General features: G+C 41.3%; 2 protein-coding genes across 2 annotated transcripts in view; one reads left to right on the top strand and one right to left on the bottom strand.

The window, feature by feature from the left end:
- ptpa (protein phosphatase 2 phosphatase activator) overlaps nt 1–1261 on the top strand; it is a 35430-nt gene extending 34169 nt beyond the window's left edge. The window contains exon 10 of the mRNA XM_049559934.1: nt 607–1261. Within this exon, the coding sequence (XP_049415891.1) occupies nt 607–681 (75 nt within the window). The 3' untranslated portion in view covers nt 682–1261. The remainder of the gene's footprint in view (nt 1–606) is intronic.
- Nucleotides 1262–14624: 13363 nt separating this feature from the next.
- ier5l (immediate early response 5-like) lies at nt 14625–17559 on the bottom strand. Its single transcript, XM_049559935.1, has one exon. The coding sequence runs from the start codon at nt 17403–17405 to the stop codon at nt 16515–16517; it is 891 nt and encodes a 296-aa protein (XP_049415892.1). The 5' UTR covers nt 17406–17559; the 3' UTR covers nt 14625–16514.
- Between the last annotated feature and the right edge of the window lie 277 nt (nt 17560–17836).

Below are 17836 nucleotides of genomic sequence, written 5' to 3'. Positions count from 1 at the left end.
AGCTAAATGTCACAGTCACCCTTTCATACACATTCACACACTGGTGACCGAGGCTACCATACAAGGTGCCACTTGCTACTCAGTAACCATTCATTCGCACACCAATGGCACAGCCATCAGGGGCAATTTGGGGTTCAGTATCTTGCCCAAGGATACTTCAACACGCGTGCTGGAGGAGACAGGAATCCAACCACCAATTTTCTGATCATATCAGTGGATGACCTGCTCTACGTCTGAGCCACCACCACCCCATCGGTCTAGCTTTAGCATTAATAAAAGCAGCAGTAGTCCTATTCATCAGTGAGAGAAAGTTACCTGGTTGTAATTTAGCATAGCTATCTGAATGTAAATCAAACCTTTACTGTACAAACAAATATGCAGATCATCACATGCTGTCCTACATCATCTTTGGGTATATTTGAACATGCACTGCAAGCATATGATAATGAATGGTTGGTTTAAAGTGGCTAAACAATGATGGTATAATAGGCTGATGAAGTACTAGAATAAGTACTGCACTTCATCAGTACTGTACTTTGTTTGAAGCATACTTTTCTCATGTTAGTTAAACAGTCTGTCTCTTGTTTTTTGCCGTCCCATTTCCAGTGTTTGGAGAAGTTCCCTGTGATCCAGCACTTCAAATTTGGTAGCCTGCTGTCCATCCAGCCAGTGAAGCCTTGACTCTGACGCCACGCACACGATGGAAAGACCAAAATCCCAACAGTTGGAACCAACAGTTTTCCCTTTCCTCTGGCATCCTCACATGCAAATCCAACAGTAGCAGAAATCAACCACATGTAGTTTGACACACACAATTCCACATGTGCACACATGTGGTCATGAAAGCTTGTTGGCCATCCATAACTTTAATGCGGAGCATGTTGTGGATGAGCTTTGTGATTTTGGAGCATCTTTATATTTTTGTCATTTTATTTATATAATGGATAGAGTTTGAATTGGGCCCTTTTTTGGAGGGATGTAGAGATTATCTTTTGAAGTGTGCTCATTGATGCTTAATGCTTGAATTTACCTCAGAGTGTAGATCCTCATGAGCAGTAGGCTCATTCAGAGTGAGGTGATACAAATAAGACTGTGTGACTTCTTCAAAAAAATGTTGTCATAGTTTCTTCTTCAGTTTTAGGTATTTTCTTGGTTTTGCTTTTATGGCCAAATGTTTTAATTTTATTGCAAATGTACCAATATTTTTAACTCCTCATTCATCCCAACATGTAAGTCACATCAAGAATTTGCTAAGAAATAACTTGTGTTTGAGTGTTTTTTTTCCCTGAAACAGCTCAACATTTCACCATCTTGCTCAGATATAAAAAGGTCAAGGATTAGATTTATAAAGCTTTCAACTCATGTACAAAATTTCATTCACCATAATTTCATGAGAAGTCAGTTTGACTGAAATCTCATATTCCCAACTTAGCCCAGTCTTAACTTAAAGGAGCTCTATACAACATTCAGGGCAATAATATAACAGCAGTCAACCATTTACTATGTAAAGATAAAGTGGGGTAATGGCGTTCTGAGCAGAGAATGAAGTCACGCTCCCTCTGTGTTGCTCCCGTGTGTTGTAATCCGAGCTTCTCTGTTCTTGTGGTAGCCAGTCAGGCCACGCATGCATGTTAGTGCTTGTGTGTGTATTCCACTAGCATTATTTCTTTTCCCCAAGCATGTTCAACCCAGTTGGAAACACGCTTGAGAAAAAAACTGAGCATCCCACTGGCTAGCCAAGTGCCATCTTAAGGCTGATCATGCGGTCGTGCTCCAGAGTGTTGCAACAGTGTTGTCAGGAAGGTGTAGTGTCCATCCTCCAGTTAACACTAGCCCCTTTTACACTGCCTCAAAGCGGGAATTTCACACCGTTATTACACCTCACCAATCTGTATAAAAGGTACAATCACAGAATGGGGGGACAGAGTTGTTTCTGTTAAAGGCAGCATCGTAGGTAATAACAGCGCCAAAATGACCTCTGTAAAAATGCGACAGCCTGCAGGACAAGATCACGGGCAGCACGGGTGTGACATTTTGATGACATGTTATATGTGCGACCCACTGGAGATTTTAAAAAAGTAGCCGATAGCAGTAAGCAGCTAAGTCAAAGAAGAACAGCAGCTGAGGATGTCTGCAAATTGGGAAAACAGTGAGGTCCAAGAGCTCCTTACCCTCTGACCAGACGACGTGATCAACCACCATATAACAGGGATGGTAAATGGTTGTTATTGACACCTTATGACAGTTATTGTTTAGAAAGTGCTGTCAACACATATGGTACATGTCACACTAGAGGCCAACGTTATACATGCCACGCCCATCACACCTGTTTTTGCTTCCACAATGTCAGCATGCTGTCTAAAATCACGCACTGGAGCTGCATGATGCCATCATCGTTGGTGTCTGTGTAAAAAAGCGAAGGAGGCATAAAGAAGGGACTTTGTAGCAGCTGTAATGAGTAATCTCTGTGTAAAAAGGGCTACTGTTAGCTCTGTAAGCACTGTTGCCGTTGTTAGCACTGTTGGCACTATAAGGACCATTTGCTGCTTGCCGCTGGCTCTGGCACCTCCATGTTGAGAGCCATGTGCAGACAATCCCGGCTCGGACTCGTCATCAGTGATAAGCTCTGATGGTTGTAAACTGCTCTTTTAAAGGTGCAGTCAGCAATTCTATCCATCTCTTCACCGTTCGCTAGCTGCCTGTTCTGATGTACGTACACAGCCCTGGCTCTGTAAATGACAGTAAATCTGGCACATGCTGTGCTGAACTCCACAGCATATTATCAACAATCTTTGTCCAGAAGTGCTCACTCCACCTTTAATATATTTCTTGTTTTTTATTGGATCAGATATGGTAAACATTTATGTAAATTGACAAACCATACTGGAAGTTCTTATGGTTGTGTTGTGCAGCTTTTTCCTCAAAATTCTCAGGTGAAATACTCCAACTCGTCAACCAGCACCAAAATGATCTAGACTGATAAACAGCTAAGAGGAAAAATATGTAGTTTTGATGTTAGTTTATGGCAGAATAGTGTTTGATTTTTCATCCTCATTCAGCTGTATCACATGTAACAGGCTTAATGTTGCAATGAACAACATTTTAGTTTGAATCATCAAAAATCTTTAGAACAGACACCATTACCTGCACCCAACAACATTTTCACATTGTTATTGTTAAGTTTTTTTTGTTTGTTTTTACGTTTCTACAAATGTTTAGATGTACCTAACTCTTATGTTGACAAACTTGTTGTAAATCACTTGTTTGAATGCCACCTGTTCAAAAGAGGTTGAATATTTGTGCAGTTTCATCATTAGCATAATCGACGCTGCGAAAATTGCCATGTAAGGTGACCTGTGTGTGGGAAGGTTTCATTCACATAAAAATTTAGATTTGCAAAAAGACTCAAAAACTACAGAGCTTCTAGTCCTGGTTTATGTTATCAGCAGACTGAACATATCAAACAAATTGAAACTGTGCTGACTATTTAGATCTTATCTGCTGGAGGTAGAAGATTCAGATGAAGCATCCATGTTTTCACCGACATGGATGTAAACTAACTGAAACTTGACTGGCTTGCAGAGGCATACAACCACAGCAGTCCATGACTGGTAAGAGAGATGAGAATATTTTAGCCTACAGCAGGTGATGTGACACCGTCGGGTGTTTCAACAGAGGATGACAACGGACATGAGGCTGATATCGAAGTAAGAGAATTTTCCTAAAATCTACTGAAATGTACAAGTGTCAACAAAAAACTAAAAGAAGCGATAATAACTTTTTCTTAGTTATATTTTTTATTTTATTGGTTTCTGGTGTATTCAGCCACAGATTCTGTAAAATTGTGAATTGTGTGTATGAGTGGCTGTTACACTGTATTATTGGAAATAGACTTTAACTTGCTCGTGACCCAGAGATGAACCCAGCAGTGAGGCAGATAGATTCTGAGATGAGGAGAGAAAGTCTTGAATATTGCATGAGTTGGGATACTTTACACTATTCCTTCATGTGACGGATTATTCTTTTTTTATTTTTTTTATTTTTTTTTAGTGGGGGAACTCTGATTCATGTCAAATGTACAATTCCAAAACATCATTCAGCACCCTTTTTTAAAACTTACAAGTCCTCTCCTAAGGACTGGAGTGGAATTCCCCTTACATACAGGACTGCAGAGGAGAGCGTGGTGGAATGAAGCACAGCAGTCCAAAGACGACTGAGGGACTTTGTAAAAATGTTGTTAAACTACAACAGCAGCTGTGTCCCATTTCAGATGAAGCCTCTGTTGTACGACCGTGAAGGTGTGTCCTTCAGAGGAATGAAATGTCCCCAGATGAAACACTCTACAGAATCAACTTACTATTATACGCTGCTGCTTCTTGACTAATTGAGAAAAAAAAAATCTGTTGCATTCTTCCAGTCCGCTTCAGCTCTCAAACTCTGACTCAGTCATCAAGTGGTATTTACCAGGTCTTTGTGTTCAGTCTGTGTTAAATATATCATGAGAACTGAAGCACTGAAAATGCCACCATGTAAAGAGTGGAAACCTAACACAAACTTCAGTTTGTTCCTGTCAACTGCCTGAACATGTTGCTCAACACTGCATGTGGACTGTTAAACCCAGCAGTCTGCTCTCAACATCCTCAGAAAATCAATATGGCATATTCACACAAGTAAGCCGGTGGATTTGTGATGTTGAGTTATATTGATATTTTTGTTCACCAGTTGTCCATTGTGTTGAAGTGATGTACCACAACTAGTATTTTGGGGGTGTCACAGAACTTGTCCACCACTGGGATTTACTGCTCAGGTGTTAGCAGTGAAGAAGGAAACAGGCAACTTTCTGAGTTGATGAGGACTGCCTGAATTCATGGTTCACATGTGAGTGTGCATGGTGGATCGGGGGTACAACTGAGGGAAAAAAGACTGAATTTGTTGGCCTCATTTGGAGGAATGTTTGGAATGGGACAGCTGCGTCGACCCGTTCTGACATGTCTCGGCTTGAAATGCGGACTGCATGGAGGCAGTTTCTGAAATGGGATGCAGCTGCAGACTTAGGATGGTAGAGAGCAGTGGTGGAAAGTAACTAAGTACATTTACTTAAAGACTAAATACAATTTGAGGTACTTGTACTGAACTTTCCATTTAATGCACATCCTCACCTCACCACATTTCAGAGGGGGATACTGTTTTACTCCATTACAAAGCTTAGAATTCATTATTATACACTAAAGCAGTTCTTTCCAGCCTTTTTGGCTTGTGACCCCTTACTGGAGGCCTCATGTCAAATGTTCCAGAAGTCTGAGTTGTTGCAGTCCCACCAAACAGTGATTTTTCCCTCTTAACTTCTCATATGGTTTCATTTAAAGAAATATTCAATGCTGAAAGAGGTCAGATTATACAATCATTCTCAAAAAGCAAAGATCGGTGAAATGATTACTTCACAATCCCCCGGATTTATTTTGTGACCCTCTGGAGAAGGTGTTCCCCCTTGGTTGGGAACCACTGGATTAAACTACCTGTACATACTGTATGTAAAGTAGAAAAACTAGTCCTACCTTAACCAACTACAACAGTAAAATACTATTTACTGTACACATGAATGCATCGATAATAATCAGTAATGGAATATTTAATGAAATACCTCTCACAGGCTATTTTTTTAAGCATGAGTAAAATGGTTCAATTGCTGAATATAAAATTATCGGAATAATCGGCACTACTACCGCACTGTGTGGGCCATAGAGCAGGTGCACCAGAGACTTACTATGGCCAACTAGGATTGAGCGTGGCCAAGCGGCTAACCTCTGCCAGCCTGAACTTCCAGTTTAGCACTCTGCTAACTTGAATGGGAATTAAATGATTTATTTGTGCGGCTCTTGTGGACTTTTCAAATGTTACCAAACTAAACGGATCAAATCCTGATAGCGAAATAAGTCATTTTGTGGGGTTGTGACACTCAAAAAAATGTATCCACTGATTCACAGATGCCTCTTTAGCCATGTAAGTCAAAGGGAAAAAGTATTTTGGAGCCACAGGGCATCACGTGACGGTGTAACTGCACTGTTTGGCTTCCATTAAAAGTGGCTTCAAAGTCTGGCATACTTCCAAGGAGCCTGGTGGAGATAGGTCTGGCTATGCAAGACTAGCGCTAGGTTGACCAGTAAAGGGCAGTGCGCATCACGATGGCCAGCGTTAGCGTGAGAGAAAACGTCGGAGAGATTCAGCCATGCATGTTTGAGCCGCAGTCAGACCCAGACTCAGATGATGAGTCTGTTGTGCATCAAAATCAGCGACTAGTAGACATATTAGAACGGTGAGTGTAGTTAGCATCTTTTATTTGTGTATGTTTTTGTTAGCTTGTTAGCTTGTAACTGGCAGTGGCTGACACATTGTCAATAGTTGTGAAAAATGCAAATAATATCTGCTACAATGATACAGTGTGTTCACACTACATTGTTATTGCGTTCTTACCAGAGGTTTACTCAAAGTTAACCAAAAGCTCAATTCTGTTTGTCTGAGATTTTTACATCAGATGCACTAGACCGCTCTGCCCTGGAGGTTTCATGTTTCTGCCGGTGTTGTGTTGAAGTCTTAACCATCAATACACGTTTCCCTATATTAGAACAATAAAGTGAGCCAGGAATGAGTCCTAAATACATGGAAATGAGTTAGCATTTTACCACTCCTGGTTCCCTTGTCTCACAGTCCATGGGTCTTCTCAATTAGTGTTTGGTTAGATGCCTGAAATAAGGTCTGGACAAGGTGAGGACACTTTCACGTTTTGTTCTGTGAAATGAAATACATCAGTAAATACTTTAACTTCTATGTGTCTTAAAGAAGGTGGTTGTTAACAAGTGGGTAAATGAGACTGAAGTACCAGAATCACGTTGAGCCGCGCTAAACACGGCTTTACAGTCTTGTTATGGTGGTGACATTAGGTCTCGCGACCATGGCGTAGTTTGTTTATAGCCTAACTTCAGCTTTTTACTTCTAGCAATTGCATTTACGCTTCAATAATCATAAAAGTGGTGTTCATTTGTGAAGATTATCTTGCTGAACAAAACATGTAAGTATCATGTATCATTTATGTTTGTTGCTTATTTTTGGCAATAATCCACAATCCAATGGAAAATCTCATAGGCTTTTTGACGAGTGAACCAGGATGAAGCTAACTTCTGCGTTGACCTACAGAAAAACGCCATCCTTGACCGACCCTACTGGCTTTCATATTAGCGACACAGATGTCAGGGAAATGCACAGACATCACGCCCTTCAGCTGCGGAATGTGAAAACACCTCTCAAATGACAAACTTTGCACAGATACAAGTCAGTGTAGTCAAGGTCAGACATTTTAGGGGCTAATGAACAGAAGACAAACACAGCGGAGGAGGGACTATAAGTAGGCTACATTCAGCAGATAATAGTTAAGTACTTTTATTTTTAACTTTAACTTGTGATGATGTTTGTTTATGTCTTTGCAATAATACCTTTACTACAGGAAATCCAAGTTGTTTTTCACAGCTGTAGGAAATCAGCAACACATTCACCACACCACCATCCAGTCCTCTCTATCAACTGAGCTACAGCCATTTTACTTACATCAGGACTGGTTATTGCGCAAAGACCTAAAACACAAGAAGTTTACACTGAAAGGGGGAAAGGGTTCACCAAATGTTTAACATAGTCCACTCGTTAAAATATTCTAAACTTGAAGACTGAAAGACATAAAAAGGCCCAAATGGATTGATGATGATGGACTGCGTAATAATCATTCATTCCATTTCTTCGTCTGAATTTGTATTAGCTACTTAATATCAATTCAAAAATGACATGCAAAATGATCTTGATTTATTTTCTATTTTCAGTGTGCAAGCAAGACTGTGACCTAATTAGTTTTTATTATGATATGCAAATATAAAACAGCAGAGTTTGCCCCAAATATGCAAATAACAGAATAACCTAGTTTCCAATATGCAATGAGGTAATTAATATTCAAACTGGGGCGTGGTCTGTTTCTCTCAATGTTAAAATGTTGGCGTAACTGGTCTTTTTCATGATTATGCACCAATTCTTATGCACCAGGGGCGTGGTCAGTTTGTGCCTTTTAGTCAGTGAAAACAGGGGAGTGACCCATGTGTACAGGCGTTGTCTACTTTTTCTTTCTTTTCTTCTTAACTTAATCTATGTCATCTTGTGTAAGGTCAAGATATTTGATGAATGGTATAGCCTGCTTTACATTAAAGAGGACAGTAGCTATATTTTGATATCATATGCAATTCATCATTTATGTGACCAGAGTGACCATGATGTTGCTTCTAGAAAGTCACATTGCTGTTGAATTTTAAGACACATCAGACTGAAGGTTCTGGGGATTGTTCTGGCGGTCAGTCCAACAGTTTGGTCCAGACTGAGTTATCTTCATTACTATTGGATTACAGCCATGACACTGTGTATAATATTCATGGTGCCCAGAGGATTAATCCTGATAATTTGGCAATCCACGGACTTTTCACCCAGCACTATCTAAAGGCGGAATCTGGTTTAAAATGAAATATCTCAACAACTGTTGGATGGATTGTGATGAAATGTGGCACCAAAATTAAACAGATATCCCCTCAGGATGAACTGAAATAACTTTGGTCAGTCTCTTACTTTTCTTCTAGCCCCATCATCAACTCAGAACTTAATTTTTTCAGTAATTTTTGGGATTTTAACCAAACATGTACAAAACCATCAGCCAATGATATGTGTGTATTTTTTGTTTAGTAATAGAGCATGCTAACACTATAGACTGTATAAGATAACAGACACTGTGACGTCACCCATTGGTTTTGAAGCCTCGGGTCTGACATTTTGGCCATTGCTATCTGGGATTTTTGGAATCAGAAGTGACCATATTTGGACAGGAGGGTGGAGCTGTGGAGCAGCAAGGGGTGGATCTGACTCCAGTAGACTGACTCCAGTAGACTGCAGCAACGCCTCACACACGGCCTGTCACTCAACCGACCTCATCCTTAAATATGCGTAACTTTAAGCCTCCACAACATTTTAACAGGTGAGTGATATAAAAATTCATGCCCCATACACTTGCATGAATAATGACATTAGGTATAGAGTGCTCCGGGAACAAATCTAAAAACCCAGAAATAAGTCAGCATTTTAGCATTTTAGATGATATGACAGTTGGTTTATAACGTTAGCATTTTATTTGTGGCAGTTACATGTATGCTTCAAAAATCAGTAAAGTGGTTTTAATTTGTGGAGATTATATCGCAGAATAAAACATGTAGGCCTAATCATCCTTTACTTGCCACAGAGCTTAATTCTGTAATAATCTGAAATCCGATGGAAAAGTCCCATGGGCTTTTTGGCGAGGGAGCCAACTTCCATGTTGCCCTACAGAAAAACATCATCCCTGCAGCACTCTATAGAGACCACTGTTATATCAGGCTGTTAATATGTTTATTTCTGCCATAAAGTTGGGTGTTTTAACATGGGGGTCTATGGGGATTGACTGTGGGTGAGGTAGCTATTCAAAGACCTGCAGTTTTTAGCACTTCTCGTAGAGGTTGCCGCTTGACTAACATGCCAAGCTAAGATAGTAAATTTTGTAAAAACAAAACAAAACAAACAAAAAACACACGCAAAAACTGCTAAACATCAGCATGTTAGCTTTTTTTTTTTAAAGATATTTTTCGGGCATTTTTAAGCCTTTAATTGATAGGACAGATGAGCGTGAAGGGGGAGAGAGAGAGAGAGAGGGAGTGACATGCAGCAAGGGGCCATAGGCTGGAGTCGAACCGGGCCGCTACAGCAACAGCCTTGTACATGGGGCGCCTGCTCTACCACTAAGGGGCCGTTTATACGACAACGATTTCAGTAAAACGGAAAAGTCTGTCCTTTGTGTTTTAAAAAACTTCTGCGTTTATATGACGACGTTATTGAAACGATCCCTGTTCACACAGAGCTGCAAAATCTACTGGAAACGCTGTAGTATGCACGCCAGGCCAATGGGTGGCAGTGTAAATTTGCAAAGCAACACCACGGCATGATGCCATGCGCCTGTGCTGAAATGCCTTCCTCTGCAACGCGGTGATTACATACCAAAACAAAGAAGACACATCGGCGAAAGCATGCACAGATAACTTTGTCTGGATGGATGACGAGGTGGAGTTGCTACAGTAACAGATCTACACTTCAAATCAACAGGGTGAGCAGCACAAACAGAGCACGGCATTGTTGTTGTGACGGTCGGCATGCCTAGGGACTGGAACCGTAATGCACATGTGCGAAAAGTCCGTTTTAAGAGGAACTGCATATTGCAAGTTTACGTGACAACGGAGACGCTGCCGTTTCCAAAAGGTTGCATTCTGGAACCCATTTTCAAACCATTGCTTTTTCAGGCACCCAAAATACTGCTGTAAACGATCGGCCAAAAAGCAACTAAAGTTTACCATTTTCCGTTGAAATCGTTGTCATATAAACGAGGCCTAAGCCACCGACTGACATTTAGCCCAATGCACCACTGTCTCTATGTACAGCCTCACAGACCATAAACTAAATGCTATTAACCTTCAGTGTATTGGATGGAGGGAGAAATATCAGACACAAACATCTTACACCTGGAAAAATAAAAATGTAAATTCTTTTAGATACCACCACAGCAAGTGAGAAAGTAATCAGTCAACTGCAGGTCGTCAGTGGGTATCTGTCACCCCAGCTTTTATAGTGTTGTGGCAGCAGGGTGTGGGGGAGGGGGAGTGTCTCAGCCGGTGATCAGACAGCTGGACAGAATCAGGTAATCACAGTAAAAACATAAAAGCATGCTGGTAACTTGGTTCTGGTTCTCTCTTGCAGTAGGCTGGGTCCGGAAGAGAGCGGACAGTAGGGCCAGCGAGAGAGAGAGAGCGAGAGTGCGAGCCGGAGCTGGAGCTGGAACCAGCTCGTGTGTATATGCATGTGCTGTGTAGCAGAAGATAATAAATATTGTACAGCGTTAAATCGTCTGCCTTCCCTCTGTACCCGACCGTGTGAGTGTGCGACATCACAGGTGTGTCCCTCACCGTTGGCACTAGTTGACACTTGCCGGCTGTTTTTCAGCCAAATTCAGCACGTTGAATCGTGGCCAAGCCCATTAGTGAGAGTGAAACAACTTACATATCGTAAGATTTCCTTTTTTAGCCATTAAGCCCTCATTTTTGTGTTATTGTTTGCTAGCGCATATTAACTATCCTGTGTTCTTTCAATGTCGGGTTGTGTTGTTAATGTGCTAACTGGCTAACAAGCATCTTGAATCCGTCCTGCCGATCTTCCAATTTCCTTTTTCAAATGGTGAATACAGACAACCCGCCTCCTGCTACTATGGAAAATTCTTTCCTCTCATGCAGGTGCATAACGTACATGCTAGTTGGCTGTTGGCTATAGTCTTTGCAATGTGTTGAAGGCCAACTTTTTGGCATAGACACAACAGTGCCAACAATGTCAGTTTGTTGTGTGGACCTTTAATTGATTCTTTAACAATATTGCTACGCAGAAACGCAGTTTTAAAGGGCTGACTCACCGCACCTTTGAAAGCTTGACCATCATAATTAGCATTTTCAGAAATGTGTTTTTTCTGTTCACGGTAATATAACATCAGTGTTCTAATTTATCCAATTTGCCTCATTTAAACCAGCTGGTGTACACGGAGGACCAACCTAGCTAAAAAAGGAGAGTTCTCAGATGTATCCACATGAGCCTAGACCTGCTCTGCATCAGAACCTTCTAGAAAAAAAAAAACCCTCCCTGACCTCCCATCCCCCCACAGACCTCTGTGCAACCTGACTGACCTGTCTCTGCTGCCACAGTCTGCCTCCCTGTCCCAGAACACCTATTCCCTACAGTCCACCCCCAACCCCTCCCTGCTGCTGTCACATTTGGCCTCCTCCCCCCTCTGCAAACCCCCTAACACATCAACCCCCTCTCCTGACAAAGCAGGCCTCCCTCCCCCTCATGACTGCTCCTCTCTTCCTCCCTCTGTTGTCCCCCCCTCCTCCCAGCCGCCTCACACAACAACACTCGTCACCACACTCCCCCCACCCCCCACCTCTTCCACCGCCACCTGGTATTGTCTTTTAATGTGTATCAGTTGATCAGAGAAGTGAGTGAATAGTAAAATGGATAAGAACACACCAGGAATAAGTTGACTTTTAGTATTTTTATCCAAAGGCTTCAAATCTATAGATTTTTAATTTACTTTACTTTAATAAAATTAATTTCATTTAATTTATTCACATATCTATAATCTATCCAGTGTTCAATTTGTTTTTTATGTATATTTTTTAATTTGACATATACTATGAATATGATATTTAAACAGTATCAAACCAAATCAAAATATTCAGGGGAAGATATTAAATACATATACAGTATAAATAGCAAATCACTGATATCTGAAAAGGAAATTAAAGATTTTAATTGTGTGTTCATGGGTGTGAGTCTTTCCCAATCCAGATGGAGGAGCTGTGTATACACCATGAAACAAAACCGTTGTCCACACCATTTGTCAGCAGCGAGAGGGAGAGGGCTGAACCGTGGTTTGTTGCTGATATCATTCTAATGTGTTTGTTTTGTTGAAATCTTTATTTTCAAGGAAAGATACTGTGTCTTAATGCAGCTTCTTTCAGTGAATAATCAGATATAGAATCCTCCTGCATCCCATTTCTGCATAATTACACCCCGCATTGTTCACATTGCCTCATTCCTTCCATTACAACCTACCTACTGCAAGTTATTATGGGTAGCGGGAGCTGGAAAAATCCCACAGAGCTGGAGGAGCAAACGAGCAGCAACGATGAATGTGATGTGCTGGGGTAGAGCGATGCCTCACTCTGAGAGGCAGAGAAATGAGCTAGCCAGGAAGAGGAGGAGGATGAAAGAGAGCAGGAGCAGGAGGAGGAGGAGGAGGAGGAGGAGGAGGGTGGTGTCGGGGCTGGTGAGTGGAGAGTTTGAGGGAGGGTCAGCCTGAGGTGGCTCTGCTCTGCATACACAGCCCTACTGATATCTTCATTCATTGATTTTAAAGAACACCACCAAGTGGCACAGAGCAGAGATAACAGGACTCAAAGTTTTGCGAGAGGAGGAAAGTCCAAGCTGAGATGGGATGTGTAGGCTAAGTCATATGGTACACTGTGGTAGTGCACAGTAGGGGCAGGCTGCAAAAATAAAGAATGGGCCTTTTTATTAGGTTTAGCATTAATAGTACGAGAAACATACCTATTTTAATCACCAATTATGAGGTGATTCATTATCTGCAACACTTTGCTTCAGGAGGTATGGACAGTAAATTGCAAGATCTTGCTGTTGGAAGAAAAAAAAAAACAACAACTCAAGGTTCACCTACAGTTTTTTTTCTTCTGGAGCTTTCAACTGCATGTTACACTGGAGTTTGATCATGGAAATAGCTCGGTTGTCATCACATGACCCAAGTAATGTAGTATAAGCACTTTCAGCGGCAGTCCCTTGTATGAAAAGTGCCCGCTAAATAAAGTTTATTAAATGTATCATAATATAACAAGTGGACTATAAATAATATGCATACTATCTATTGAGGAAGACCATGATTATGTAGCTGAAAGCCCCAGAAAATGATAAGAGGATCTTGAGTCAAGCTCTTTTAATGAATTGATTTTAATGTATTTATTTATTTACGTATTATAAAACTACTGTTTTCAAAGTCAAACCAAAAATACACATTGTTATTGTGGACAGTGTTTTATTGCATTTATATTGTTTCCACTTTCTAACGGTTTATATGTTGTTACTAATGGCTTTTAAAATGTTCAATAATTTAGTAATATTTAGTTACAAAATATCAACAGCAACCACTTTTAGGTTACCAGGTTGGGAAAAATAACATCTGGAAAGTAAGTGTGGAAAATGTGGACCACAATCCATTTATTAACATCTCGTTAAAGGAACAGTTTAATATTTTGGGGAATACGCATTATAACCCCCTCATATCTGTCTGCAGAGCTAAGAAATTGTCTGCAACATAACCATAACTGTTGTTCTTTTAGATTTTGGTCTTGGGAATAATTTAATAAATAATATATGTAATATTACTGTGAGCTTTTGGGGTGGTGGTAGGCAGATTATGTTACCTTTAGACTGACCCAGGCTACTTATTTCCCCGTTTCCAGTCTCTGTACTAAGCTAAGCTAACGTCTGCTAGCTGTTGTTTCTTATTTAATGATATAAGAATGATATTGATGGTTTTTTTTCCATTTAACCTCTACTGTAGACTTGGTGGATTATTGTAAAAAATCCTTCATTAATTACATTTATATCTTTGGACTTATGGGTATACCCTAGTAGTAACTTCATGGGGGACCTGCCATAATACTGATTTACTAACATTTGTATTACCAAAAAGTAATTATACAAACCAGCTAAAGGAAAGCTTCTTTTTTCTGGTGACTTATCTATAAAGCATTAAAGCATGTTCTGCAAATGTATAATGCATGTTTGTTTTTTTTCATGTGTGACACTGGTCAGCCACCGTAGGCCTGTAACTGCATCAGTATTTCATTACATGGCTCGATAACGAAACACAACAGTTAGCATTAAGGTTTTCATTTTTTATTAAGATTATAAATTTTTAACAAATATTTTCTGCAACAGTTTTACCCGGTGATATACAATTTAGTAAGCACAAAAATACAAGAATAACAACAAAATATGTAGAGAATGGCTGAATACTCTCTTTATTTTGGTACACATAGTGCTCATAAAGCTAATGCGTGGATTCTCAGGTTATGGCTAAATCATGAGTTTGCCTTTTTAAAACAAAAGGACTAAGATCATTCTTTAACAAAACAAAGTAAAACTCACAAAACCAAGACATGTTGGAATTATGAACTGCTGTGAAGGCTTTGAGCAACAACCATGATTAAGAGGGGTCAGACGTCAAACTGCCAAAATAACCCGGACTGTTTACCGTCACACACTGTGAGTGGATGTGAAGTGATAACCACAGTAAAAGCCCAAAAAGTGTTACATTATGAAAGTGTTGGCACTCCATTAAGTGATATGAGTTGGTTCAGAGTCCATGTACCTCACAAGTGTTTAGGAGGGAGTTTTGAACGTAGTGACAATAAACTGCTCAGAATGTGCAAGGTCCAACAGAAGGGTTTTTCCCCCCAAAAGGTTCCTCAGCCCAGATTAGGAGAGACATTCACTCACTTTCAATGTACTTTTAATTTATGACAATAGCTAGCAGTGGTGTGCATTTGATTTAAGGCAACGGAATCTCAATCCATTTCATCAGTCACAAAGTGTATTCTGAACACATGTATCTCCCATTCTGACAACAGGACAGCCTGTACATGGTATATATGGCACAAACTCTGTCCTCTCCCCGCCAAAACTATTGTCATTAATTGTCATTTTTTTAAATAGCTTTTCTTTTTCCTGCAAAAATAAAGTTGATTTAGACCTTGTGGAGGAGACCGGGCTCAGTTGTAACACTGCCATATCCTCCAATCAGAAACAAGTGTGTGTGATGTCACCCAGTGCATTGAACCACTCTCACATTTGTTATTGATTTTTTTTTTTTTTTTTTCCAGGACAAAGATGTGCTTTGAGGTATAACTCTTGGTACTTTTATCTTCCATATATTTTGAATTGTTGTTTTTGTTACAAGTATGCTGCTGAGGTTAGCCAATCCGATGTTGAGATTTCAGCACATGGTATTCTGCTGTGACACTAAGAGGTCAGTTGTGATGCATGTCAAAAGGGACTTAACTAAATGTTGAAATTCTTTGACACATATTGAATTATGAACATTTGTAGTGATGAAAAAATAAGTTAACAGGGTTAGAATTTGGCCAACTACTATGTTTTTACACTTTATGTTAAAACTTAATTAATAAACCCCAAACCAGTAACCATCACTGGGCAGTTTAATTACATCTGCTCCTGACCAAACAGAAACTGGGGACAAGAAAAGTTGAATTTTTGCAGCATTACGACTGACCTCAACCATGGAGCTCTATTCTACACATCTTTCACTATTGGCACAAGCGAGGACATGGAACAGTACAGAAAACTGGTTTTCCAATGAGCTTGCAACATTTCCCTAATGTTCCCAGTTATTCTCTGTAATGTTCCGAAAACGTTCTGGTTTGATTTATTTGTTCTGAGAACATTCCCGGAAGGTTTCAGAGAACATTCCGCCATGGAGACGTAAATAGTGTCACTAATTCAGGTCATTTCATAAAGCTCTCCACATAACATTTGCTGAAAGAGTAACTATGGAAAAAGTTCCACAAATTACATCCTCATACGAAATGTTCTTGGAGAACAATATGGGAACGTTGACTTTGTTAAGAACATTCTCCTGAATTTGGAAAAAACGTTCCGCAACAAAGACTGGCAGAAAAAAAACAGCTCTCCACTGGGTTTGGTTTAATACTTTAGTGGAAAAACACGGTACAACTGACCCCGGTCTCTTCTAAAATAATAAAGGGTTTGATTCAAAACGCCACAATCGCTCGGGTCCATGCCCCCAGACTGGCCAAGACCTGTTTGCTACAGATCTGATCCAAGTCCGCCTGTCTGCTCAGCAGCCCTGTAAACCCCGAGCCGAAGATGGAGATCAGATTGGAGATGTTGGAAGTGTCTGTGTAGTCTAGGTTGGAGTAGGAACAGTCCTCCCGTTTCGCCCGTTTGCGAGCCGCTGTAAAATCCGATATTTCCTCAACGTCGGATATACAACAGCCGAACTCAACCTTTCGTTTCTTGGCAGGGGACTGCGCGCCCTGGCCGCACTGGAGCGCGTCACAGCAGCAGTCCTGGTGGAGGTAGCCGTTCTCCACCGTGGTCACCACATGCGTGTCCAAGTCCAGCACTGTGGTTTTGTTGCAGTGCGTGCTGTTTGCAGGAAACTGGTCACAGTGTGACACAGGGGAAGCCTCCATGCAGCAGCTTCGATAGTAGGAGGGATCCGGTTCCTTGCCGCCGTCCTCGAGGGGAGAGCAGCCGGAGAGAGCGCTCGGTGCCCGGGCGTGCGCCGCTGGCTGCGCCGCGCCTCGGTGGCACGCAGAGCCGCACAGACTCGCCTCTTCGCCGCAGCAAGCAGCCCGCGTCTGCTCCTCATCGTCTGCGTCCTCTGCGTCCAGATCCAGCGGGTTGAGCTCCTGGATCTCGTTGCAGACCGTCATCACCTCCTCGTACTGCTGCATCCTATAGATCTCCGCGTATTTCTCCTTGATGTAGACCTGTCTGGCGTTCCTCAGCACATAGGAGACCAGCAGGTTTTTGTGCAGCTTGATGCCCCCTCTCTGCGTCCTGGAGTTGTGGATCTTCATTAAGGAAATGGAGATCAAGCTTTGCGCGTCCACTGCGCATTCCATGGTGTTGATCATTGTGATGTTCCCCCTAGTCCACCTCCAGCTCCTCTCCACGAGAGGAAACCCGACTCTCAGCTATCTCAATGGGAATCGTTTTGTTCGAGGAGAAAGGTTCAAGTCAGCGCTGTGGAGAAACATTGGACACAATGATCCGCCTCTCTCTGAAAGCCAGCAATCATTCGCAGATGGCCTGAAACCAGAATACATATAGTCAAGACAGAGGGTCCGCCTTCTCCCGGCAGAGCCAATCAGCTGCCTGAGATCTGTTGAGTGGCAGACTCGCGCGCTGGAAATATGTCGTTTTCGACCAATGAGCGTCAGGCGGTTCCTCTGTACTATTCAAATTCCACCCAGGTTGTCTGACAGGAATGTCCTCATTTCAGTTGCCCCATCCAGAAACCAGTTAATACTCCGGGTAAACAATAAAACAAGCAAGAAAGTTATCA

The sequence above is a fragment of the Epinephelus fuscoguttatus genome, linkage group LG18, assembly GCF_011397635.1.
Source record: "Epinephelus fuscoguttatus linkage group LG18, E.fuscoguttatus.final_Chr_v1".
In the NCBI taxonomy this organism is placed as follows: Eukaryota; Metazoa; Chordata; class Actinopteri; order Perciformes; family Serranidae; genus Epinephelus; species Epinephelus fuscoguttatus.
This window is presented reverse-complemented; position numbering and strand designations above follow the sequence as displayed.

Excerpts from the sequence above, each read along its gene's own strand:
- ier5l (XM_049559935.1), bottom strand. The coding sequence starts at position 17,405 with ATGATCAACACCATGGAATGCGCAGTGGACGCGCAAAGCTTGATCTCC.